The sequence below is a fragment of the Numida meleagris genome, chromosome 2 (assembly GCF_002078875.1).
Source record: "Numida meleagris isolate 19003 breed g44 Domestic line chromosome 2, NumMel1.0, whole genome shotgun sequence".
Taxonomy (NCBI): Eukaryota; Metazoa; Chordata; class Aves; order Galliformes; family Numididae; genus Numida; species Numida meleagris.
This window is the reverse complement of record NC_034410.1, coordinates 78,928,165-78,954,025: the sequence shown is the minus strand read 5'-3', so window position 1 is coordinate 78,954,025 and position 25,861 is coordinate 78,928,165. Positions and strand designations below refer to the sequence as shown.

Below are 25,861 nucleotides of genomic sequence, written 5' to 3'. Positions count from 1 at the left end.
TGGGTGCTTCTTAATAGTTGGGAAAATGCAATGTTATTTTGGCAACACAGCCCTACCATGAAAGAAAGACTGTGGAAGTTGCATTGCCCCTGAAATATGCAACATCAGGCTCTACTGGGTAACTGGAAAAAGCAAGTAAAGTGTCCTAGACAACACATTACCAAGTAGAAGAAGCACATAAGTGGTTCTTGATTCGCTGGTGCAGCAGCACATATTGTGGTGACATGGAGTCGCACATAATGATGCCATGAAGATGCAAAAGATTGGGACTGACGAAGAGATGTGATCAGAATTTTGTCATGAAGGTGCAGGATACTGAAGGGCATTGATGGTATCTAGTCACCAGTGTGAGCTGGCATCTTGTGCTGGCCAAGGCTTCTAGCTTCTGCTTTGAAGGATCTTACAGAGAATAGTTAAAGCAGACAGGAAAAAAAGAAGATCTGGAAGTAATGCCTCCTACTTTATTACGTTGTTCCACAGTGTCAGATGCGGATGTTGGTGGTATGGCAGTAGAGGCTGAACCTTCCTGCCAATATTCCGTTCCATTTTGTTGCCGTGTGACAGGTGGCAGCAGAGGGGCAGTCTGACACAATGGCATCTGACATGGAAGTGCAGATGAATTACAAGCAGTGGAACTGAATTCCTCCATGTGATAAAAAAAATGGCAGTCACTGACATTCATCAGTGCTTGCTGAATGCTTATGGACACTGAACAGTGGATGTGAGCACAGTGAGGTGGTGGGTGCTGCATTTCAGCAGTGGCCATGGTGACAGTGGGTCTCCTCTGCTGCAAATTTTTATGAGGGCAGCATGCAGGCTCTTGTTCATGGCTGGCAAAACTGAATAGCTAATGGTGGTGACTAAATTGATTAACAGGGTTACGTAGCTGATAATTTGCTCTATCAAATAGTGTTATTGTGTTCTTTGTATATCTTTTAGTTTCAATGGAAATAAATAGGAGGTATTACTTTAATAGTGACCTATGTAGTTACAGAGGTGAAAGGATTGAGAAATATGTTTAGAATATTACAAGAGTCCATTTCTGATAGTTCAAAAGTGGGTAAATTATGCCTTCAATTTCACTCAATCTTTCCATATTACAATTTTTAAAACTTATATGTAAAAAAACCAAATTGAATTAAGTACTAATTTTCAGCCTTTGCAACTGAACCCCCCATGAAATTTGCCTCCCATCTGATATTTTTCTGTTATTTGCTGCCTGTGAACTGGAAAACAAAAATTATCTTTCCAAGTGAAAATCCACAAGTGACTGAAAAACTGTAATTGACCCTTTCTAAGCTTCATAAACAATTTACTTCTTCTCTGTTCTTTCTTCTCTCTTATATACAGCTTGCCAACTGTACCCTGGGATGCATCAAAAGAGGGGTGGCCAGCAGAGTGAGGAGAGTGATTATGCCCCTCCGCTCTGCCCTCGTGAGGCCCCATCTAGAGTACTGTGTCCAGGTCTGGGACCCCCAACACAAGAAAGATGAGGATCTGTCAGATTGAGTCTGGAGGAGAGCCACAAAGATGATCAGAGGGCTGGAGCACCTCTCCTGTGAAGAGAAGTTGAGAAAGCTATGCTTGTTCAGCATGGAGAAGAGGAGGCTATGGGAAGATCTCATTGCAGCCTTCCAAACCTAAAGGGCGCCTACAAAAGAGCTGGAGAGGGACCCTTTATCAGATAGAGTAGTGATAGGGCAAGGGAGAATGGCTTTAAACTAAAAGAGGTTAGGTTTAGAATAGATGATAGGAGGAAATTCTTTACTGTGAGAATGGTGAGGCCCTGGCACAGGCTGCCCAGAGAAGCTGTGGGTGCCCCATCCCTGGAGGTGCTCAAGGCCAGGTTGGATGGGGCCCTGGGCAGCCTGAGCTGGTGGGGGGCAGCCCTGCCCATGGCCAGGGATTGGAACGCGATGGTTTTTGAAGTATCTTCCAAACCAAGCCATTCTACGATTTTATGTTTTTACATAGGCCTGATAAGACTTCAGCGTGCTTCCACTCAACTCAACTGCAGAAATTCAATTAATATCTCTAAGAGAAGAACTTCACATATAAACAGTGAAATTCTAGTTCTCTAAAGTAAGAATTTTGCCATTAGATTCAGAATTTTCCTAATTTCTTGCTGAAACTCCTTCTTTAAAAGACAGCAAAAGATAATTAAAATATAAATACAGTTTTTCGCTACCCTACTTACTCCTCTTTGCTGGATCTTTCCCTTGCGCAAATGTTTTGCCAATAACATTTATAAGATTTACAAGTTGATGGAAAGCTTTTATCAGTTTAGATCCTTTCAACGGACTTATTTTTTCGGCATGAGGTATTTAAAAAATGCTGTTAAAACTCATCCTGCTGTAGCAGAATGTCAAATCAGATGCCTTAGAAGAGATTTGTAGCAACTTTTTTTAAGTTTGGGGGAAAAAAAAAGGCTTTAAGAGCTCTGTATCACACTGGTAACACAACTGCTTCATTTTCTATTTATAAAGAAGAATGTATGAAAAATTCCAGAAGGACACTCACTCGTTCTGAACTGTTTCACTGCACCTTTTCAACCTTGAGTTTATAAGGGAAATAATGTAAACAATGCAAAATGTGACATATACACAGGACTACCTTGTTTGCAATGAAATAGATGAACTGGTTTATAATGAAAAATACTGGGAAAAATGCTGAAAAGATTTAATTTTGGAAAAATAAAGAACTGATTTATTATCTGAGTGCTAATAATTTTAATATTATTTTTAAGAGTGAAGTCTTTAGGAGGATACAAAGGCTAAAGCTAGAAGTTAATCCTGTATTTTCTTCTGAACTGCAAAAGTACTCCAATTATATCCAATATGGATTTATATGATGCTTTCAGAACATGGTAGGAAAGCATCTTTCCAAGGTGTTAATCAATACTCCAAGTATTCATCCCCATGAGGTATTAGATATTCAGTCCTAAATTACTGAAAAATCTTAGTGATTTGCTATTAAAAAAAATTCAACCTATCTCTAAAATTATAATATTTTTCATTATTGTTTCTGATTCTTCACATCAGTTTCATATGTACATTTTTACTTAAGTAAGTAATATTAGTTCAGCTATTCATTCATGTCGATTTTCATGTGTTGCATGCCAGCATTTCAAATCCAATGCCAGACACAAAAAATTTGAATCTCAAGGAAGAAAATTTCCTTTTAAATCCTGTCACTTCTTTGTTGGTAAGTATTGCTGCCTTCTGTATATTACTTTGAGCTTTTCTATTTATATGTTCTCCAGCCCCTCAATAAAATTAGAAGGAGCACTGCTCTAATATGCTGTCTTCCAGAAGTATCTCAGCTGCATTTGCTGTTATCATTATGTGCATATACTTTACATTATTTGATAGCATGTGAAAACATATTCAGGTTCTGTCCAGATATAAGGTATTAAATGAGGCATCATCGCAAAGTCAGAGAGAACCTTCCATTTTGTCATTTGACAAACTGAATATATACTGACAAGATGGAAAAGGTGTACAAGAAATGTAACTTACTCGATGAGCTGTAACCTGAAGCTCCACCACAGATGCTGGGTCTTATATTTTCTGCCTAAAATTGCATGTGACTACTTTCTGCAGTCAATCTTGTACAGATCTTTAGTTTCTTTGTTGAAAAAAAAAATCCAGTCCCCAACATCTTTTTATTCTATTTCTGGATATAGTTTTATACTCTGTGTTCACTAAGAGATGGGCTTCACCTTCATCGTAAGACTGAGAGAGAAGCACAAGAGTTCCTTTTAAAATTGGGTGGAAATGGGAAACTTTTAAGGAAGGCTGCTAATAAATTGTTATCCTTTCTGGACTCAGATTGGCTAACTTAAATCTCCATGGCTTCCTGCACTCTTGTTTGGAAGAGTCAAATCTAAGACAGATATTTCATTCTTGATGTATGTATTGGTGACAGTGGTCAAGTAAGCCCATAAAGCTCTACCTGGGAAGGGCAGGAGACAAGCAATGCAGAAGATTCTGGAGCCTGACCTAAAACACTAACTCATTAAGAACACATCCACAAGAGTACTGACAATACAGGACTCCATGCAAAACTAAGACGTGCTGAGATGATGTTTGGTACTCAGACAGTGAACTGAAATATTCCAGGTCTGGCAAATGTTTATTATGTACCTGACTTTCACTTTGGCTTTTAATTTGTGCTGAAAAAAAATGAGAAAAGCCAAATATTTATCAAATATAGAATAAATCCAGGTGCAATATCATATGGATGGTGTTGTGTGTGTGCATATGCATAACACTGCCTCTCCAACACAAAAGATGCCGCAAATGGTACAGCTGTTCCTTTTGAATTCCTTTTTCTGAGTACATGACCAGACAGTGTTAATCCCCAAATGGATACTTTTATTACCTGAATAAAGGTTGCTTGAGATACTCATGGTTTGCAGGTAGTTATGACAGCGTTCTTTATGTTCTTCCAGAGAGCTGCGCTGCTTATAGCTGCGACCGCAGTATCCACACTTATGGGGTTTGCCAACTGGAAAAAATAAAATGAATTGAGAGATTCAGATGAGGGATGCAACAACATATTAATAATGGTAAGAATAATGGGAAAAGAATAAAAGCACAAAAGTACCCCAAAAGAATCTCATGAACTGAAGAATTTTTTTTTCTATTTTTAAAAATAATAATGGAAAACTAATTGCACATCTTTGCATCAATAGGCCAGTGCTGTGGGTGCTGCAAGCTTATTTCAGATTATTCACATCCGATAAGGACTGTAACACTAAATCTTGAAAAATGACATCTACACAAGTTAGAAACTGAGACGCTTTCAAAGATCTGAGCAAAGTTACTTTAAAGCCTGGTTCCAACAGAGACTGTGCATAAGGAAGACCTGCAATGAGCACTATTTTTGTGGGCACGCACCTGCCCACGACTGGATGTCAGTTCTGCTGGAACAAGAATCAGCTCAACTCTTTTAGAACAATGTTAGATTTAATGTTTTCTTGCTCTCTGCATCTGGAAATTCAAGACAAAGAGCGTGACAAAAATTGTTCTGCTTTACACCTATCCAGGTTCAAGCAATTCCAGGAATTTCACAGTGATGATAGGGCTTCGTGGACCTCTGGACCTGAGTTTTCTGTCTTAGCATGAAAAGTCTGTCACAATTTTAGATCGTTACGCAGCTAAACTTTTAAATTTTGTATACAAATTCTCAGGTGGAAATCAGACTCAGGCTTCCAATTTGTTTCATAATGTATTTGTGTGAATTTGCTAATTACGGGAACCAATCAAAATCTATTTTTTATGCTTTGTCTTTTTGCTATGCAATCCTAAGCATTTGCTGAAAGTGTTAAGGTGTAGTGCATATATGAAAAGATAGGGTTAAAGTTGCAAAAAATCAGTAGGGGGAGGGAGGCAAAATAGAAATTTAAACATGTGCTTTTCCTGACTCAGGTTGGGACTGAGCAGAAAAAATAGAAATTATTTTGGATGTCTGGGAGCAACCCTTGGGTTCCCTTCCACAATTCAAAACTTCTGTCCTAAAGCCAACCTTCACAAGTAAATTTACCGGTGTCAGTTACAGCCAAATGTCTTGGAAGTCTCCTATCCAATTTGCATTTCCATCCTAGCTTGGGAAACTAGCTGAGACTACACTCTTCTTTTTAACGTGCTTTATAGTTGCTCAGTTGGTTTTGCTTCACAGAAGTGTGTGGCTATGGCTTTTGTTAAACAGCAAGGTTAATAATATTGGAAAAATGCAACTATTCAAAGAATATTTATTCAGAGCTCTGTGTTAATGTTGAGAGAAAACACTAAAAACCTCTAGCGGAGTCCTCTTTTTTGGAAGATTCTTATCTCCTTCCTTCCATCTCCTCCTCCCCCTTCTTTCAGTGTTTTTGTTATAACCAGGTGCAACAAATAACTGCTGCTAAATGTCGTAGGTGGTGTTCACCCCTTACACCGAGAATGACTATCAGACTGAATGTTTTTGAGACTTCATGACTTAAAAACGACTGTGTTTAGTCCCTTTGTTATCTGTGTATGCAGGTAAATGTCATCCAAACCCTAAAACTTTCAACAGCTTTGTGTTAGTCGTTCCATGAAACGGATTACTCACATGCAGTTTGTGACATGAAACCCCAATACAGAAATTTCTAATTGGCCAAGAAGTATGGGAAAGAAACAGTTCTTGTGAAGGACCATGAGCGCAAGCAGAGTTTAGTCATTTCTGTGCTGCTACAGCACTGCGGCCGGCTCACCGCTTGGCTGAGGCCTTTCTGGGGCGAGAAGACCTCTCACGATTGGGGCCATCAACGCCCCCATAACCTCTGTGGTCCAGGAGTGCCCCAAGGCGGTCCCGTACCCCCACTTACCCGAGTGAGTCCGCAGGTGGCCTGTGAGGGCATCCCTGCGCCGACAGGCGTAGTTACACAGGTGGCATTTGAAGGGCTTTTCACCCGAGTGCAACTTGATGTGGCGCAGGAGGTTGCCCTTCTGCGTAAAGGAGGCTCCGCACTGATTGCACTGGAAAGGACGTTCTCCTAAGGGGAGAAGGAGGAAATGTGTGAGAACAAAAAATCTTACGCTGGAACAAGAGAAAGATTTCAGTGAAAAAAAAGTTGTTTTCTCCCTGCTGCTCTGTGACTTCCACCGGCTGCAGGTTTGATATAACATGAGGCTTTCAGACTAAACCTGCCAGTTTCTTAATGCTTCACTGGCTGGGTCAATTTGATCTGAAAATCTAATTTTTTTTTTTTCTAAATCAGAATGGCACATCACAATGCAAATTCAAACTCATTTAAATAAAGTGACTGCAACATTTTGTGTTGAAGAGCCACTCTTCCTGATCAGCAGTTTTGGAATAAACCAATATCCAATTTTGCATGTTGTGGCATTTGGTGGGGTTTTTAATGTGGCTTTTTTCAAAGGGTCTTTAAAATATGCCACTGAAGCAGCAAAATAAAAAGGAAACTCATTAAAAATGCATTTCAGGATCACAAGTTCATTTCAGCGTTACATTCTTATATTTAAATGAAAGGCACTTCATTATAACAGTTATAATAACTTCTTTTCATTTACATTTTCCCTGTATTTTCCCTTTCAATTTCTTCTCCATTACCTGTCTGTCCCTAAGCAGCCAAATCAGGAAAGAGACAGAGAAAGAGAGAGAAAGAGAGAGAGTTGAAATCACGTAAGTTGAGACAGTGCAGAGGAAGCCCTGTACTTCCACACGACACTCCCAGCTCCTCTCTTGGCAAGGCGTTAGCAGAGGAGTCGTAGAAATGGGCTCTCCTGGGTCCGTGCCTGTGAAAGGCACGGGGAAAAATGTGAAGTCAGACTTGATTTGTCTAAATGGGTGCCTGCTACCAAGCAAGTGAAATAGGTTGCCTTTGCAAAAAAATTTACGTGGCTGCTGTTTGCTTTTTCATGCTGTTTTAGACCGGCCATTTATTCTCTTAGCTTTTGATTTTTGATTTAGGCTATATGAGGCCTTAAGTCAGTGGGAAATACAGTCTCTTATGTTTCCAGTAGTACCAGGCAGCGATAGGGGAAAATTTAAACACGAGAGCACGCCATCATCAGGATCCACTCCTGCATGCCCACTTAAGATGTAGCCTTTGCCTGAGTCAAACCAGCCTTTGAGATTCATTTGCTGAATTCTGTTTTTCTTAGGCATAAATGTAATTCACTTTAGTAATTATAATCATCAATGGTATTAGAAAAAGCTCAGAGATGACCTGTCTTTTTTTTTTTTTTTTAATATAGCAATAATACTGAATATTCAGTGCTGAAGTTTAAGCATGCAAAAAATAAATGCAAGTTAAACAACTCCTTCCTTCTCTCTCACTTAACCATCATGTGTTACTCTGGACATGTAGGATCAACCTGTATGTCCATACATGTGCAGGATGACAGCTTTTTACTTTTGGATAATGCAGAAGAAAAGCTGGAAAGCAATTAGATAGCAGCACAGACCGAATGCAAACAGCTGCAAACTGTACTCAGGGCTGGCAATTTCAGCATGCAGCTAACAGAGACGAGCCTTCTTTATGGCAAAATACTTTCACTGGTCAAACAGCCTGACATGGGCCAGCACATTCCCTGTCCAGCCCAGTGAGCTCACTGGCTTTGTCCAGCAGGAAGCTGGATTTATCTAAACGACATCCACAGCTGGTTCAGCTGGAGTGGCCTTCAGGTGTGTTCTCTATCCTTAATAAGCCATGCACAGCAGTTAGGGAAAAATGAAAATGGGTAAGAGTGTGTCTGCTCCACCTCTCAGCAGTTACTCAGTGTGGCAGGTATTTTTCAGAAAAAGACTGAAACGGAAATGAATAAGTCAATTTGTAATGAGGGACACATTCAGAAGAAATGGCTAATTCTTACTGGGCAACTTTTTCTAGCATTCATTTCTGTTATTTCTACTCAGAGAAGCGTTAAGAGGAGAAAACAAGGATCAGAGAAGTACTCCGGGAGACATGCCTGAAGAATGAAATATATCTCCAGCTTACAGCTCTCTTAATTACAGGATAAATCTCACACTGTGGGTGGAGAAGACAGACAGATGGAGCATTTGGGGTGAGACTGCTGCATACCATGCTTTTCTATAAAACTTAAAATGGGGTGAAATGTAAGGGATCCTAGACTTGTGCTGCTGTACAAATGAAATGGCATCCCCACTGAAAGACCCTGAAACTACACAGAGCTTTGCTCCCAGCTGGTCTCTGGTGGAAGGTGACTGGCTGTAGACCTATCCCAAAACAAGAGGGAGGGGGAGGATGAAGTTAAAAATGCATAATGCATCTTCTGCCAGCTTTGTGTGCTATTTTCTCGCCCGTGATGAACAGCACTTGTCTGCATTTGGTGGATTTCACTTCTGGACATGCAGCTATGGAGGGACAGGGGCCCAAATTTCGCCCCTTGAGCAAAAATGAAAATGGAGCCCAGAAATGAATCACCCACCACTGCGCTGGTTGCAAGCTTTAGTGGGACCCTGGACTACTTATTCAGTGAAGAATATTTCTCATCTTGATTGAAATCTTTCTCATTTCTTAAGCATCATAATGACAAAATTGCTCAGAGCTGCATATAGCTCTCCTCCCTCACATGCTCAGAAACACCGACTCTTCAGGGGGCATTCACTTTCTAAATAAATTTGCGACATTTGGATCCAACCAACGAGACATAACTGGACTAACTGGTGACTCATGCCACAAGGGTGTGTGTATGAAGAGGGAATGTACATACATATACACACACAAATATGCCCATATAGGCACACAAACATACACATATGGTACAGGCTGAGGTGATGGGGGAGCTGGAAGGGTTTTCTCTCTCCTTTTCCCTAAACACTGAGCACAGAAGCAGCAGCAGGCTGGGGAACATGCACATGCTAAAGCGTTGTGTCAGGAGAGCAATGGAGTTGGACACATGCAAGCAGGATGTGCCCCACAGCTGGGAGCAACGGGTCAGGCCTTGGGAAGCAGCCAGCACCTCCTAGCTGCTGGCAGGGAGAAGGGGCAGACATATCAGGTGCTGCTCTGCATATCTGCACTTGGCAGGTGTATTCATTAAAAGTAATTATGGCTTTTATCAGGTCAGCCAGTCATTTTATTTTGGCACTTCGGTGTGCTAGAATTTTGTTCACTTATCAAATATTTATTTAAGGAAGCCTCACTGCATATGCAGGTTTTACATGAATTAGCAGCAAAGTAATTCATTTGCGAGGCTTATTCCTTCATCAGGCATGTATTGAAATGGGCTTCAGCGTAGACAGTTAAGTGTCTGTAATAGTGTATCCCGTTTCTACATTAATTTTCACAGCACAACTGAAAGGAAAAGCAGTCACCTCATGATGTCCCTTTAATTTAAACTGCCAGCTCTGAGCCTCCACTCCCTGCAAAAGCACAGCTCCTCTCAGAGCTGCTTGCAGTAGGGCCTAAGGGTGACACAGGAGTGAAGGCAAAGACCTTATTTCCATGGAAGGATTCAGGGATTCAACTTTGTAACCCTTAACTTAATTGCTGATAAAAGAAGGAGGTGCTGTTGAACAAAGAGGTGTTTGCTCTCTGGGTTTTAATTACATTCCCTGACTAAGAAGAGGGTCCTATTGGCAAGGGATGGGTGCTGCAGGGGGTCGAGAAGATCCATTGTCCCCACACCTACAGGCCGTATGGCATGTGCATGGATTGCTGTGCTGGGCACGGTGCTTTGGAAGCTGGAGGTCTGCTTCATGAGGGAGGACGGGGCTTTTGGAAGGCTGCCAGGGGTGAGGCAACCCAGCTTATCCCGCTGAGACACAGCATGCGAACCCATAGGCCAACAAAAAACAGGCTGAGGCTGCACAGCCTTGGTGTAACACCATGTCTGGTTGAGGCTGCTCAGCCTTGGTGTGACACCATGTCTAGTTGAGGCTACTCAGACTTGGTGTATCACTGTCTGGTGCTTGGGAGCCCCAAACAGCTGCTCTTCAGCTACAGCAGGCAGTGTGCTAGCCATGGCCGTGCTGCTCTGCTGCCAGTGCTGGGTGATGCTCAGAGGTACATGCCGTCGCCCAAAGGATAACCTGTTTGGAACGACTGTGTGGACAAACACCTGTTGCTGCCCATCGCTACAACATGAATTCAGAACAAATTCACAGATTTAACATGCTTTCCTCCAGTTTTTCACTGCTGGGACGAGCACAGTTTGGCCTCTTTGTTCCCATTTCCATTTCCATGTACATACATGTGTCTACACATAAGCATATGCATACTGTTCATCTGTTTGTCTTATTTTGTCATCTTTTTATCAAGTTATGAACTGACTTTCTACTTTAGCTGCACTGAATAGACCACCTGCTCCTCTGTTCCTCATGAACTTATTTTGCTTCCTTGAAAAAGCACAAAACCTTCTGCCTCCCAACTAAAGAGCAACATTTTATTTAAACTGCTACAAAACTCTATTTATGCCCATGGGCCTGTTGAAAGGCTTGAGGTTCAAGTCATTTTCCATACACATTTGATCAACTTTTAAAGAATCCAACTGAAATTCAATGTTAAGAAAGCATTTTTGTTATATCTAGGAGGTGCACTGCAGCCCCTCTTCTAGGAACTAGCTATGGCTTTCCCAATAAATATACATATCTGTTCTTTCCTGCCATCTGAATATTCATGCAAAACTGCTGAATATTTGTTTTCGAAGTAACTTGTACAGCACAACAGTACAGTACAGTACAGTTCAGCTCTTCTCCTTTAGCTATAGATGACCTTAGAATTTAGATCAGAGCCCAAATTTCTATGTACCTAATATCAGGTAAGATGAGACTCACTCTGTCTTCACTTCATTTGTCTCAGACTCTTCATATTTTGCACTCTTTGAAACTATTTAGAATTGGAAAATTGAGGCAAAATTCACAGTACTTTGATAATGAAAAATCATCACCACAGAGCACAACCTCTTTACATGTCTCTTTTACTGTCCCAATGGAAAGCTTTTAGTCCAGATCTAACCAGTGACAATACTTGCTTTTACTTTATGGAACACTTGACATAAAACTAACCCTTTACTTCCTAATGCTAGTAGTACAGTTCCCTTAAAACTTTAAATTACTTATTCATTTTGCCAATCACTTTTGTAATCATTGATCCATAATTAGCTTTGTTGCACTGTTGGAAACATTAGAACTGGGTCAATTTCAGAGTTGGACGCATTTTTTTTCCAGCAATTCTTAGAAATTTCTTAGCAATTAAACGAGATTTCAGTTTTTTTTTTAAACATGAAGTTTTCATGTAGCTTCAGGCCAAACAAACTACACGTTCACTTAGACATGAATTTTGGTTATCAGCATAATATACAACTGTTGACTGGAATAAGTGAAATTATGCCTGTTTTCTATAACTCTGACAAATCTTGGTTTGTTTGTTTGTTTTTCCCAATTTCTAACCCAATAGCTGGAATTTCATCAAGAAGAAATTTTGATTCCTGAGCTGTCCAAAATACAGTAACAAAACAACCAAGTTCCAAATGCCCACCGATGCTGCATTATCTTACAAGAGGGAACATGTGCATGATACTCAGAAAAGAAGTCTTAGTTCCTAATATGTGGCTGATTCTTGTCAACTAAATGAAAAACTACGCCAGGCCTTACCAGTGTGGCTTCGTTTGTGAACCATGAGCACATTGGGACCGATGCAAATTATCCCACAGATATCACATTTTAGCTTTCCGTTAGGAAGTCGAATGCCTCCAACTCCTGACATAGCCTTGCTGCCTGGGCCATTGTGTGAGCCATTCATTTTGTCTCCAGAGGTATCAAGCATTCGTAAATCCTCCGCACATTCTTCCCCATTCATTTCACAGGCACGCCCATTCTCTTCATCACTCTGAGTCTCTATTTTAATATTACCGGCTGAAAAAAACAATAGAGGATGCCACTCAGTTTTGTTGCAAAATAAATATAGTGGCCAAGAAACAATCACATCAAAGGAGTTAACTTCTACACAGAATGTACAATATATCCAAGTAACAAAAGCTACAAACACAACTACAGTTCTGTGTGCCATGCGATGAGTTTACAACACATGGAGCAATGAACAGTTAACATCAGGAAGACAAATACAAGCCATCCAAGGAACCGGGAACCCAAATAACATTACAAGTCTGTTCCTAGGTCACTTTGAGATTTTTGCATTTGTAACATTAATTTTGACAGTTCAGGCTACTTGAAATTAAATTAATAACTGATCAGCATCTCATGGATTTGTCCCAAAGAACTGTGAAAATAAGCAACACATCAAAGACAATTGAAAATGTAACATTCTCTGCTTGGCAGAACGGTCCTGAGGGTTGTACTGAATTCAGATATTTGTTTTGCAGTTTTATAGGATAAGGACAGTATTCCCATTGATCAAAGAGAACAAACACTGATTAAAAACAAACCCAAAGTGCAGAAAGATGGAAGGAAGAATTTAGGAGCAAGGATGGCATCACAGGAAATTATAGGAGTAATAATTGCATTTTAGGGCAGCAGGATTAGGGTCACGAACCAAGAAGAAAGGATATCTACAACCACGAGCTTCTATTAAGACCAGTCAAATCAACAAAGATGGGTGGGAGGACTGTTCTGACTTTTTTGGGCAACTCTTCTGCATTATAATCCCATAGGTGACAACTGCTTGCAACTAGAAGAAAAATGCAGGTGTGAATTTGGCATAGTCTGGCTACATGTGATAGTTTGTAGGTTGGTAGACTATATCTGTCTCAAACCTAAATGTTACAGAAAAGGGCCATAGTTCATGTCAGCTCACAGTGCTATTCATTCCTCTTCTTTCTGCAGGACTGTGTTTTTTTTTTTTTTTTTTTTTTTTTTTTTTTTTTTTTTTTTGTAGAATAAACTGTCTTTACAGTTAATTCCTTGTTTTCTGATCTGATGACTTCAGTGGAAAAACAGTTCTTCATTCAGCTCCAAAAGACCAAATCTTTATTTCCTTTCAGTGAAAAACCCAGTTCTTCTCCGGAACCCAAGAGGAGAGTATTTACTGTAGTGGCTAGCTGAGTATGTAAGGGGTCTGCTTCACCCCATAGAGAGCCAGGTCCCTTTTGTGCAACAATAATTGCATAGGAGGCTTATTCCTATGTGGTGCGATAACAGTGACATAATTAAGCTCTGGGCACTAGTTACATCAAAGTTTGAAAGATCCTAACATTTACTTGAAAATGAATTGTTTGCTCAGCTTTTTGCTGTGACCCCCCTGCAACCTCCCAGGTGTTCCAGCTGGACTGCAAGGATGTGTCTGATGACAGGGTCTGAAGGAAAGCCCTGCTGGGAAACATGCTTGGAGTAAAGGCATTCATGTTTCTGAACGCTGCTTGGCTGGACCCTTTTTATGAAGGATCTGTAGTCAGTTGAATGTTTTTTCAATAAAAATTTTTAATACAAATGTTAATAAAAATCATATGTAAGATAAGGTGCACTGCTAAAACAGCAGGTATCCTTTAACAATTATGCCCTAAAGAAGGGAATGATTTAGAGGTATGGAAAAAAATCAGCGACAAAACAGTGATTTACAAAGATGGTATAAGTGGCTAATCAGAAATGTTCTACAGTATTCTACAGAATTAGCAGAATACTGCTCTGCAGTGTTGTTTTCACTGTGGTGAACAGAAGCAATAGAACTATTCACCTTGAGCATATGACAGATTTTCCATAAATCATACAACAAGTATTTTCTCTTAATTATAAGAATGACAATTTGTATGTAAATATGTACATAATAATTGGTTATGTAAATAAATTGCATATGCCTCACCTGCTAGGAGTTTGGAGAGGGTGGCTGTTGAAGTAGGCTTTACGTTAAGTTGAAACAAAACAAAAAGCTCACACTACTCAAACCCTTTGGAAGCATAAGTGGACAAATGAACATTACTGAGAGGTGAAATGACACACAAATAAACCACAGAAGTAGGAACTAGATGGAAATGCTCTGAATTCAGTGAGCTGAATTTGCAGTATACTTACGGGAAAAAGATTTGGGAATTATCGCATGAAAGTCCCTAAAGCCTTCTGCCCCATATGCAGCTGCAATAAAGAAGGCAAACAGGGTGCTGACTTGTGGTACTACTAGCAGAAAATGCAAAAGAAGGTGGCATTATTGCTATATGAGAAATGTATAGGAGAAAGACAGAGCTAATGTTGCAGAAGTAACACAGGCAGTTCAGGACAAAGCAGTAGGACAGCAAGCAGAGGAATTCAGACCTGCCTCTGGAGATTCTGATTTGTGAAAATGCCATATTTTCCAAAGCATCCAACAAGTTTTATCATATTTTCTAAAAGCATAATCTTTCTTGGGCATTCCCCTTCCTTGCAGTTTAAGTCTTACTGAAGTCAAGAGGAACTTTGGCTGAAGCATCTAGAAAAAGGACAAACAGGAGAGGAGTACCTTGCCCAGCCTTCTCCCAGTCCCAAGGAAACCACCGCCCCTGCAATGGGAAGACCTTTTGCTGTCATTCCCTCTTTGCAGGGCAGAGTTCTCTTCTTTACCTGTGCTCATTTCTAGTCACTGCAGTTGTAAAAGTTAAATTGCATTGTTTTCTTTGCACATCTGATGAACTTACAGAATGAAAGAACAGAGAATTAGATTATGTATATAATTGTGTACTGGCACTCTTTTTTTTGTGTTTCTGATGCTAGTCCTCAGAATGTATCTACACAAAAGTAGCCACACAAACACACTATAGTGTGCATCTTATGAGTTGCCAAGCGCAAATTAACATGCCCTGGGGTACGCTGATAGTGGTAATGATACAGTTCATTACTTGCTGTAAACAGTGACTGAGATATCGATCTCCTCAAACTTCACTAAAGCTCTGCAGCAATGCCTCTGGAGCCGTGCAGCTCCACTGAGCAATGCAGCTCTGTGTAAAGCGGAGCTGGGACCTGGGATGTCCCTGCAGCACTGCTCACCAACGGCTTGCTTTGGGTGGGAAGCTCACTTTGGGAACAAGAGCTGACGCATGGTAAGGCCATATTCCTACCCCCGGCTTCTCACAGAGATTTTATATGTCTAGTTAGTGAACAAAATCTCTTCATGCTCAAATTTAGCACATTTTGCAGGCCTGTTTTTCAAAAGAGAGTTACTATAAAAAGTTCCACTGATGCATGAGAAGGGACAGGGAAGAGAACCACTCCAGAAGAAATACTCAGGATTTTTGTCAAGTCTGACAAAGAAATGGGAAAAAAAAAAGGCTTCATGGCTTTATCTGGAGACTTAGATTGAAAAAAATGAAACAATAAAATTTTCTGTTTCTTTTGTGAGAGATGTTCTCTCCCTCCCTTGCTATAGTGGGCAAAATCACTCCTGGGGCACAACCAGCTGGAAATCAGACTTTTCAGATGCACTGATTAAGAACACAGCATTTGCACAGGATTCTCAAATAGTTAATACAGTCTTTGTAGAAATAATGTCTGGTAAATTCATGTTGTTATACACATACATGCAGGCATTAATTACCTGTACAATAATTAATTCTAACATTTTTTTTCATTGACTCTTCTAACACCATCAAAGCTTTATTAATTGACTTCAGTTCTGTCGGAGACCACCTTACAAGGCTCTGCGTTTTACTCTCTTTGTGCACTCTCTGTACACCAGTACTCTCTCTGTACTGGTTTAATTTGGGAAAGTTTAAACGAAGCCTTTTTTGCCTTTTTTTGTGTGTGCAAGGAATGTGGAGTTCATCAGTGTCACTGAACTGGCAGCTCTGCCCCCACCTCCCTGTTGACCTACCCATATTGTAGAAAAATCAGCCAGAAGCAGGGAACCCTGTGGGTCTCTTGTGCTATCTGATGTCTAATGAGAGTTTCACTCTGGATTTTCTGAAGAGCATTTGAAATTTATGTCATGAAGAGTGTTTGCCATGACAAAATGTGGCATATGCAGAAGTATTTGGACAAAAAAGAACTGAGACATCAAAGGGAAGAGGGGTGACGATACGATTTATCTGTCTTTTCAGATCCAAGCACCATTTTCTTGGGAAGGGAACCGTAATTGGCTCAGCATGGCACTTAGGCTGGGATGCTCAGAAAGGCGTGAAGAAGGACGAAGGCCTGAGTCACACTTCCCTGGAAAGAGCTGAGCAATGCCAAGAGGGAAGGTAGGTGTTTTGCAATGAGTGTTAGTGGGGAGAAAGGAGAAATCAAATGGACTTCCTTGGAAACAGGAAGGTTTGGAGGAGCAGCTTTTAAAGAATGAGAGAGTAGGCAGCTGGGGAAAAGATGTGTGGGACTAATGATTATTCTTCAGCTCCACGTGGGCTCCATCCCACATGTAAAGGCCTTTCAAACTTTTGTGAAACTCTGGTACTGGCATGGTTTTGAGTGCCTGGGCTAAAATCTGATTTGAAAGAGGACATTCACATCCCAGCTCATAATCTTCTCTGCTGGGATTTTTAAAGAAGAAATACAATAAGACCTGGCTATCAAAGGTATTTAGGGAGTAACAGAGAAAAACAGATCACACTGAAGTTGCTGGGGAATTCGAAGGATAGAGGTATCTAACTCTCACTGATTTTTAGTGGGATCTGAGTACCTTTAGTACTTTTATCGCAGTGAAGGTACTTAACTGCATCGCTTGGCATATACATGTCTAAAAGAAATTGTCCTTTAGCCTTTCTTTGAAAGTAACCAGAATAATCTAATTTTTGGTCGTGACATTACTCCATGCAAATTCCTGCCTGTACTTAGCATCCAATAGCAAAGAAAATTCCTCTTGAAGTTGTTTCAAATAATTTGAGTGCATGCAGTTTTTTGTTTGGTTGGCTCATTTGTTATTCCAAGAAAAGTCAGAAGCATTTTGTTGATGTTAGTTGATGACTAACAGTAGCTTTAAAGTCCAGCATGAGTTTTGTGTGCAGGCACCACAGCTATTCAAGCAGTAGACAGATGAAGCTGCAACAATATTTGATTCATTTGAGCAGTGGATTGAGAGCATTATGGTGAGGAGAAAACCTTTAACGTCATCTGTGTTAGCAAATTATATAAAATGTTGCTACAAAGGTAGAACAAGATGAAAAAAAGCATGTTAGACTAAAATAAACCACCCCAACAGACCAGGCTGTCAACAAAAGCAGCCAGGATCTCTTCCTGTCTATATAAGTGCAAGATAGAGATAAAACAGAGTGTTGCAAGCAATTCTACCTGCTACTTCTTCGATAAGGCAAAACACCCACTCTGTTCTGTGCACCAAACCCTCACACATAGCTACGACCTGGGATCCATACCTTCCCCTTTTCTTTTCACATCCTAGTCATTAACTGTGGCAACAGTTCCGTTCTGACAACGGCAAAGTACTGCAGGTGGAGGATGTCGTTCTCAGGAGTACAAGGCACACAAGAGGTTGTTCTTTCACAGAATATTTAAGGATTCATTTTTCACTGGAAAGGCTTGACAACAACAGAGACAGACCCTTTAGCTTGTGTTTCCATTAATAGTATCTTTACCTTATGAGCTTCTGAAGGGACATGAAGAATCATGTCGCTGTAAAAGAAAAAAGATGCCAACAGTAGGCCTGGGCAGAACAATTACAATGAGCTATGTGATGATCTAAGCCCTTAGTAAATAAAATTCAGCAGATGCGGCATGGCAAAGCATGTTAGACATGGTTGTTTTGTCCGATCTTTTCTACAGATAGCACTGCACTGCCCAGTTTCTCAGGCATTTATGGTATCCGCACGTGCAAAATGCTGAAAGCTAGAGGTCAGTTCAGGACTGCCTGAAAGGTTAGAGCCTATGATGAGGCTTAATTGCTATGGACAAAAATAATTAGTAAACAAAATAAGCTGTATGCAGCCCATGTTGCACAAACTGTTACACAGGGCTTTGTTTAGGAAAGTAGCCAGCACTCACCATGTTACAAGACAGTGAGAGCACAAACAGCAGGGGAGGTGGGTGTCTAAGGCTGGTGAGGAAGCCCCGATACAGAGCAGGCGCCTTATCACTTCGCTTGAGAGTGCTGAGTTCTTTACTGCAGGCTGCACTGTGGCAAAGAGGGGGTGGCAGATAAAAGTGAAAGCTTCTTAATTAGAAGCCCTCAGCTGGATTTTTAAAGGGACACCAAAATTACAGAGATGTGTAGCAGCAAGACCCACAGAGGCACACCTGTTGGTACAGCAGACTGGGTACACCGTATAAGAAGACTGCCCCTGCAGGGTTGGAACTGCCCCACGTTTGACAACGAGTGCCAATCAGCCCTTGGCAGCCAATTTTGCCCCACTCTAATTTTGGCTTCTAATCAAATGGATATTATTCCAGAAAGACAGGCGTCCTCAGATAAGCTATCTCTGGTGGGACAACCAGCATGAGGTGCTCCACCCTTCTCATCATCCTCCACCACTGTTTCCTCCCACTGCTACCCAGCTGTGGGCACCTGGAGTGCAAGCCCCAGCGCCTGCCTGCATGCCTTGGCTTCGGCAGCATGGTGCAGGGAGCAAAATGCATCAACACAGCTTTCTGGGGCTGCACTGAGATCAGGCTGCAGGGAATGCAGCCGAATGAACAAGTAACCAGCAAAGTGTTTCCTCTCTTGGTATGAAAAGAAGGGCTCTTTCTCCACTGTGCAGACTCCCAGTAAGCTCCAGTGGCTTAGCTGTAGGAATCCTTTAATGCACCAGTGAGGATGGATAGGCTACAGACAGAGTCAGGTAATGACCCTGAAATCTACTCACATGATGGAGGCTAAGTGCTTTTGGCAGTGAGTTGGTGTTTCAGCAGGAAACCATCCAAAAGCCTGATCTAGTTTGTGTTTATAGTTAGTCTTTATCACGCTACTTATTGGTACATCTTGTACTGGGTTCATGTTATTTTTTCAAAGAACTGGTAACTACCTGGCTGCTTGATGTTCATCTGAATTGCTGATGAAACAAAATTTTGAAGGAGAGAGAAAGACCATTATCAAGAAAAGACATACTGAACCTATTTCTCAAGTTCCGTGTGTAACCCGGGCTTCCTCTATAAGGAGTGCTGTGTCCTTCACTGGCTGCATGACAGAGAAGCTAAGGAAACTGCTACAGGCTTGTTGCTAACAGCCCTTCTTGACACTTTTCTGTTATGAAACATAATCTGGGAAGGGGCTGAAGGGAAAAAAACTGAAGGGAAAGGTTTGCTGACAACCTGTAGCAAGCAGAGCTTGTCATCCTCAACAACTTTGTCTCATATGATTTTTTTATGTGGGCATAAAGGATGAGGAAGTACCAAGAGGGCATTTAACAAGAAATTTTTAAAAAGCAAAATAACCTCAAGTAGCTATGCACAACAGTGAGGTTAAAACACTCAAAACATATGAAAACATTCCTGGCTCACAGAGGTATATCTGTGTGGAAGCATGTTTACATGCTAAGTTTGTTACTGGTGAAGATGCATCTTCCAGAAGCTCCATAAACATTGCACTTTACACTCTTCCCATCACAGCCACAGTTGACCAAGAGAAGCAGAGTCTCATACATTCCATAACCTAACATCTGTAAGGCATTCCCCTTCTCTAATATTTTCACAAGGCATATTTGGGTGAAATTCATAGGTGATTACCTTTATTCAACTAATGCAGTGAAATTCTAGCTAAAGGAAGTCACACGTGGAGCCTGGGAGAACGTGAAAAAAAGAGTTTTGTAATCACAAAGGCCCCTTGTAGTCATGCAGTCATGTTGTCATGCAGAGCATGCATGCAAAAAAGTCTGTCTTGGAGAAGAGGAGAGACTAAGACAAGATTCAACAGGGAGACCAGAGACATTCTCACAAGAAGCCATATGGACATCACTGGAAGTTGTCCTTACTGTGCTACAAACCTGGGGTTACTATGGGCATCCCTAGCCGAAGCAAAAGGCTTAGCAAATGCAGAAATATAGAGGTAAAGCATAATTGCATACTTAATGAGATCAGCTACATACAAATGATGCGAACACCAGTTAGAGGGGGAATTTTAAGCCTATTTGAACAAGACAAAACCTGGTGAAACCTGAACATGTACACAGAGCACTGGTCAGATCTGCATCAGATGAAGATCGTGGTCACTGCTCTGCAGAAGAGCTATTGCCTGGGAGTTGTCCTTGGTCTGTGGGAGGAAAGGGAGGACACAGCTACCAGGCTTGCCAGTGTGGTGCAGGGAGAGCACAGGGGTGGGAAAGGAGAACTGTTTGCATATTGCTTCAGAGCACCTAAATTTGCCTTGCCCTGCATGCAAAACTAGCCCTTGCAAACCTTCCCCTTTTCATGCTACAACTCAGTGAACTGCATAGACATCTTTCATTTTGTCCCTGGAGTGGTACACATCCACACGGGCTCAGGATCTGGCCTTGTGAGGCCTCCCTTTTACACATTTGCACTACGCCTTCTCAGTCAGCGAGACAGATGCAGGGACTTTTACTGGGGACTGTTTAGCTACTGTGATGATGCTTTGAGTGCTATTTGACACAAATGTCAATAGTTCCCCAGCTGCAAAAGGGTTAGCAGATCTAAAATTAGATTAAGCAGCTGTGTTTAGGTTTGGGGAGGTGCCTATGGGTGCTGTGCCAACGCTGTGTGTTGTCAGTCTGCTCTTTAAAGAAGAGGTCGGAGGATGAAATGGGGAGGAATCTTGCTATTTCAACACTTAAGAGGGAATATCTGAAGACAGCTTTACTGAATGGCCAAAAGCCAAAACAAATTCCAGAGCTGATTCTCCTCCATTGGACAGTGAAAAAAACAACCAAGGATGTTGGAAGTTTGTTCTAGATTAAAGAAGATCAAATGCAGTCTTCACATTGCGGTAGTAAATTAGATGATCTCTCTCAGGACTGTACAAAGAAGGTAATCCTGAGGTAGCTTGCTTTAGTCATACTACTCCTGAGTGCTCAGTTATTTTTCTAGAAGTACCTATTTGACACTATTGAAGTTTTTTCTTTTCGTGTTGCAGAAATATTGCCAGAAGGTTTTGCAATGTAAACAGCTGCTTACCTGATCACAGTGTGCTCAACAGTCCACTGAAAGGAAATCCTAGTCTACATCCGGGGAAGAAGCATAAATTGTTCCACTAAAATCCTAAAGAAATTCTCTGAGTATGGGCATACCAGATAGGTCTTGAGGAGAAAAATGTCAGGTCAAAATGAATTCTTTCTCATCACATATTACAGTCAGTGCTTTGCCACAGGATCTAGAGTTCCTTCTAGGCAATCAGTCTTCCATGCTGGGTGGCAGGGAACTCCCAATGATGCTGGAAGACTCTCAAGAGCTGAAAGATCTGGATCATTCTGGGAATCTGCAGAACAAGTCTGCTCAGTCCAAATTTTTGAAGGACTCAGGCCAGTTTTCCTACCTGATTTTTCATTGTTTTTACCTCAGGAAAAATAAACTCTCCTTGCCTTCCCTGAACAGAATCCATTCTTAACTATATTAGCACTGTGATAAGTTACTCTTGACATAATTTTCCTTTTTGTGAGGCATCCAGCAATTGCAATGTATACTGTTTCCTTGGGTCTTTGAACACAATGCTAAGAGAAAAACCTTAATTTCATTAGCTTTCTTTAAAAGCTGACTCAAAAGGAAGAACAGATTATTCGAAATATCCCAGTTTCTCAGAAAGAAGTGAAAAAAGCTCATGACAGAAGTTCAGGCTAAAGAATTTTATGAATGTAAAAGATATTACATCAGGAACTGCTTTTCCTCCTTTGAAGTTCTGTTACACAAATGCAAAAGAGATCAGAATGAAGTCTCACAGCTAAAGCACTTGGGTGCAGGTGGTCATAACTTCATTTGTGCTAAGCGTATATAATTCTACTGAAGACATTAGTGGTGGAGATACGCTGATTGATGTTCATAGAAGGTAAAAAGAATCTTTGAGAATCTTTTCTAATTTCAGAGGCCACATATAAACCATGAGGAGGTTTATTTTAGTAAGGCCACTCTGCCCTAAAAATAGTTCAGGAAGGAGATCACAGCCAAAGTGGTCAAGCTTGTGGCAACTTCCTAGCTCTCATCTTCAAGTGCACCTCAGTGTGATTTGGAACTCCTTAACTTAGGAGTCCCTATTTGTGTCCTGAAGGATGTCTCCAAGATCAGAAGTGAGCCATGACGCAGAACAATGCTCTAAACTGAAGCTAGCTGGGCTTCCGGTGCAGCTGTTATCATGCCTCCAAATGAGAAAGGCCAAAATGGTAAGCCATTGAGGTCCAGCTTCCTCAAACCTTTAGCAGTGCTTAAGGCTGGTGAATGTAAAACGGTGTCTTAAGATTATATACCGCTTTCTTGAATGAGTAATTTGAAATTTGAAACTCACTGGAAACACAGTCAAGATCACAATCTTCAAACAGTCACAAACACCATGCTGAGTATCAGTATCTTACATCAAAATGCAACCGTTTTCTTCACATGGATAGATCAGCAAAGCATCTAAGCCAGCATGTTTCTGGCAGAGCTTCGAGGGTTACAAGGGTTCAAAGCTTACAAAATAATAGTTGTTGAATTAAAGGGTCTTCAAATAGCACTACTCTTGAGTCCATTGTCATTAATAGCCCCAAACTGACTATTATGATCAGGTGAAACCTACATAACTCAGACCACAGAAATTCTTTCATCAAGGCCTGAATTTCTGGCTGTAGTACCAGGTAATCTAAAATGGTTTAAACAGCATTCAAATGTTGCTTGAATTTCTCTAAATTCTTCCACTCATTTCAATACACCTATCTTTTTTTTTTTTTAATAGCTGTCTATCAATGAAAGATTTTTACAGAAAACAACTTAGGTTTTATGGCTCTCCAACTGGAGAAACTAACAAAACTAGATGATCAGAAAACACAGATCAGCCTGAAAAACAGTGATCACTGAGAAATCAGACCACTGTCTCAAGTTCTGTATCTAAATTCTGGACATCTGGTCACCCCTAAAAACCAGGGCCACTCTCTGTTCAGCATGCATGCTCAGGCAGGTATGTGTTAGCCTCTCACGAACTCTTTGCCATGACCTGTAAGCTGATGAGTGGAGAAGTAGTTAGCAAAAAGAACATATATTGATATATCCTGGTTTCAAACCTCCAGAGCTGGTTCAGGCATTGCTTCCCTGCAGCAGAGGGAGACTTCCAAATGCATGTTCCACCACAGCACCCTGCAGAACGCAAGCAACTGTGCAGCAGAGGAGAGTAATTTTGATTTATTTGAATTATTTGGGAGTTCAAGTCTCCTTGATTTACAGTGGTGTTTAGACTTTTAAGACAACCTGAGCTTCTCAGGGTGAGTAGAGAAAAAAAGAAACCCACACTAAGAATGCTGTTGAACTTGAGTCCAATCGCAGGCATAGCTGAGAAACATCACAGCTTCCTCCTTGTCCAGCTTAACAGGAAACCTCTATCTGCTGTTCCTCTAACTCCTTCCACAAACACTCAGAGCAGTCTGGACATATTACCCATTTCCTCCTGACCCACAGTTGTTTATCTCCTTAGCATCTGTCATGGCCTAGAAGTTTGGCCCAGGTCCTGTACCAGTTGCTATGATGTAAATTTAGATCAACCAAGCAGAAAGGCTTCTAGAAAACTCCAGGTAAAAAAGAAGAGAGAGAGAAAGAGGAAAAAAAGGCAAAAAAAGAACTGTGAAAGAAATGTGCACCTCAGTGTAATGGGTGCCCTAGGAAGTAGTTGGAGTAAAGTTCGAGGGAGCACTTTCCCAGCTGCTGAAATCTCAAGAAAGCTGCAGTACCTCCTTGTTCTTACCCATGGCATCTTTCAAATGATTATTTAACACACACACACAGAGCTACTAAAAAAATTTTTTTAGGGATGTTCTATTGCTTTGTTGTTGTTGAAAGAGCAATGCATCATAAGGCCTAAAAGTCTGCTCAGCTTCCATGCTTTCCTCCACATTCAAGTTCAGGAACATGTCAGGGCTTTATCTCTGTTGGTAGTATCACAGGAGACCTTTAAACAGGCTGCCATCTCTCATTGCATTCAAGGAAATGGTGGTTGTTCAGTTTGGAATTATCTTAAACTGTGTGGAAAGACATTATCTCAAGTTCCTGGGTCAGAAGCCTCATGACTTTCTGTCATTTCTCTTCCCTATTTATAAATCTTTCCCTTTTTTCTCTCAGCCCCCCTGCTCCCTCTCCCCTTGGACCTGCTTCTGCACACTCCTGGAGGTGAAACTCAATAGCTGCAGTTGTGACACTGCAGTTTGTATGTCATATTGTAACCGGGTTTCCACATCCTCCTCGCTCTGTTGTAAAAGACCTTGAAGAGGAAGAAGTGCAAATAATGAAATATAGGAAAGCAGGAAAAGAGGAAGCAGCTGAGAGAGAGCAGCCCAACTGAAATGCTAAGAATTATGGAGAAGTGACAGAAAGGGAAGCACAGACCAGGAATTATACTTGGTGGCTTAGAAGAAAAAAAAATACAACAAACAAAACATACACAGGCTCAGCCTTTTCTAAAGCCCCTAAAACAATCTCCTGGATGACTGCACTCCAACTTTCACTCACTTGACCTGTACTCCCCTTCCCACCTACTTTAAGACAGTTACTGAACTGCGCTACTGTGTAGGCAGCCTGATTCACCAAAGCTGAACCTACCACTCTGCTTCTCATCTTCATGTTAAGAGGGTGGACAAGAATTGCTGTTGTTCTGAGGAAGAAAAGAGGGAAATCAAACACAAAGAAAGACCTCAAGATGCCTCACCTTAGGGTGAGAGCACTCGATTAGGCAATGGTTTTCTTTGCTGAGAGCAGAGTGGTGGAAGAGTACTGAAGGAAATTAGCTAAAGAAGAATAGGGATTGCCTAACCAGGCAATCCTGCCTGATTGCCAGCGGATGGAGCAGACAGTTTAGGAAGTCCTTCCCCTGAGATCATGTACTGTTCCGTCCTGCTAATTCAGAATGAAACTTGGCTGGAGCAAAAAGCATTTAAAATTCACATGAAGAATTTTCTCTTCTCTATTTGTAGGCAAAAGAGATACAAAGCGCGAATGTGAATCTGTTAAAGAACAGCGTATGACCGAGCTTTTTACACTCCCCCTATCTCAGGGACTTTTCTGTAAGAATTAATCTGATGCAGGGATGAGTAAAAAGTAAAACTTGTAAAATGATCCTCGATAAATATCACAGCCCCTGTAGTTACGCAGGCTTTTTGAGTCAAGCTCCAGCCTTTATCTTATCTGGTGGCTAACTGAATGTTGTAGTTTTTCAGGAAGATAGTGGTGAAATCCTGTATGTAAATGAAGACAGGAGTGTTACACAAAGGTGTACTGCGGTATAATTATTTGTTCATCACTGCATGAAAACTACCCTGTTGGAAGAGCTCGTTCAAAACCATTTGTGGCTATTCCCCCACAAAGGAGGCTGTCAGGAGGTGATAAGAAATGGGTATTAGTGAGGCTTCACTTTCTTTGAAACACT

At 41.1% G+C, this 25,861-nt stretch overlaps 1 protein-coding gene across 11 annotated transcripts in view; it reads right to left on the bottom strand.

Annotated features, from left to right (window-relative positions):
* The window catches only part of IKZF1 (IKAROS family zinc finger 1), a 73,135-nt gene that overhangs the window by 10,892 nt on the left and 36,382 nt on the right, over positions 1-25,861 (bottom strand). For 7 of the 11 annotated variants that reach the window (XM_021386909.1, XM_021386904.1, XM_021386911.1 and 4 more), the window contains exons 4-7: positions 14,479-14,538; positions 12,109-12,369; positions 6,353-6,520; positions 4,384-4,509 (exon numbers count right to left, since the gene is read on the bottom strand). In XM_021386909.1, coding sequence (XP_021242584.1) covers positions 4,384-4,509; positions 6,353-6,520; positions 12,109-12,369; positions 14,479-14,538 — 615 coding nt within the window. Of the gene's footprint in view, positions 1-161; positions 563-4,383; positions 4,510-6,352; positions 6,521-12,108; positions 12,370-14,478; positions 14,539-25,861 lie in introns of those variants that run through there. The other 4 variants (XM_021386915.1, XM_021386912.1, XM_021386910.1 and 1 more) reach the window with 3 other exon arrangements.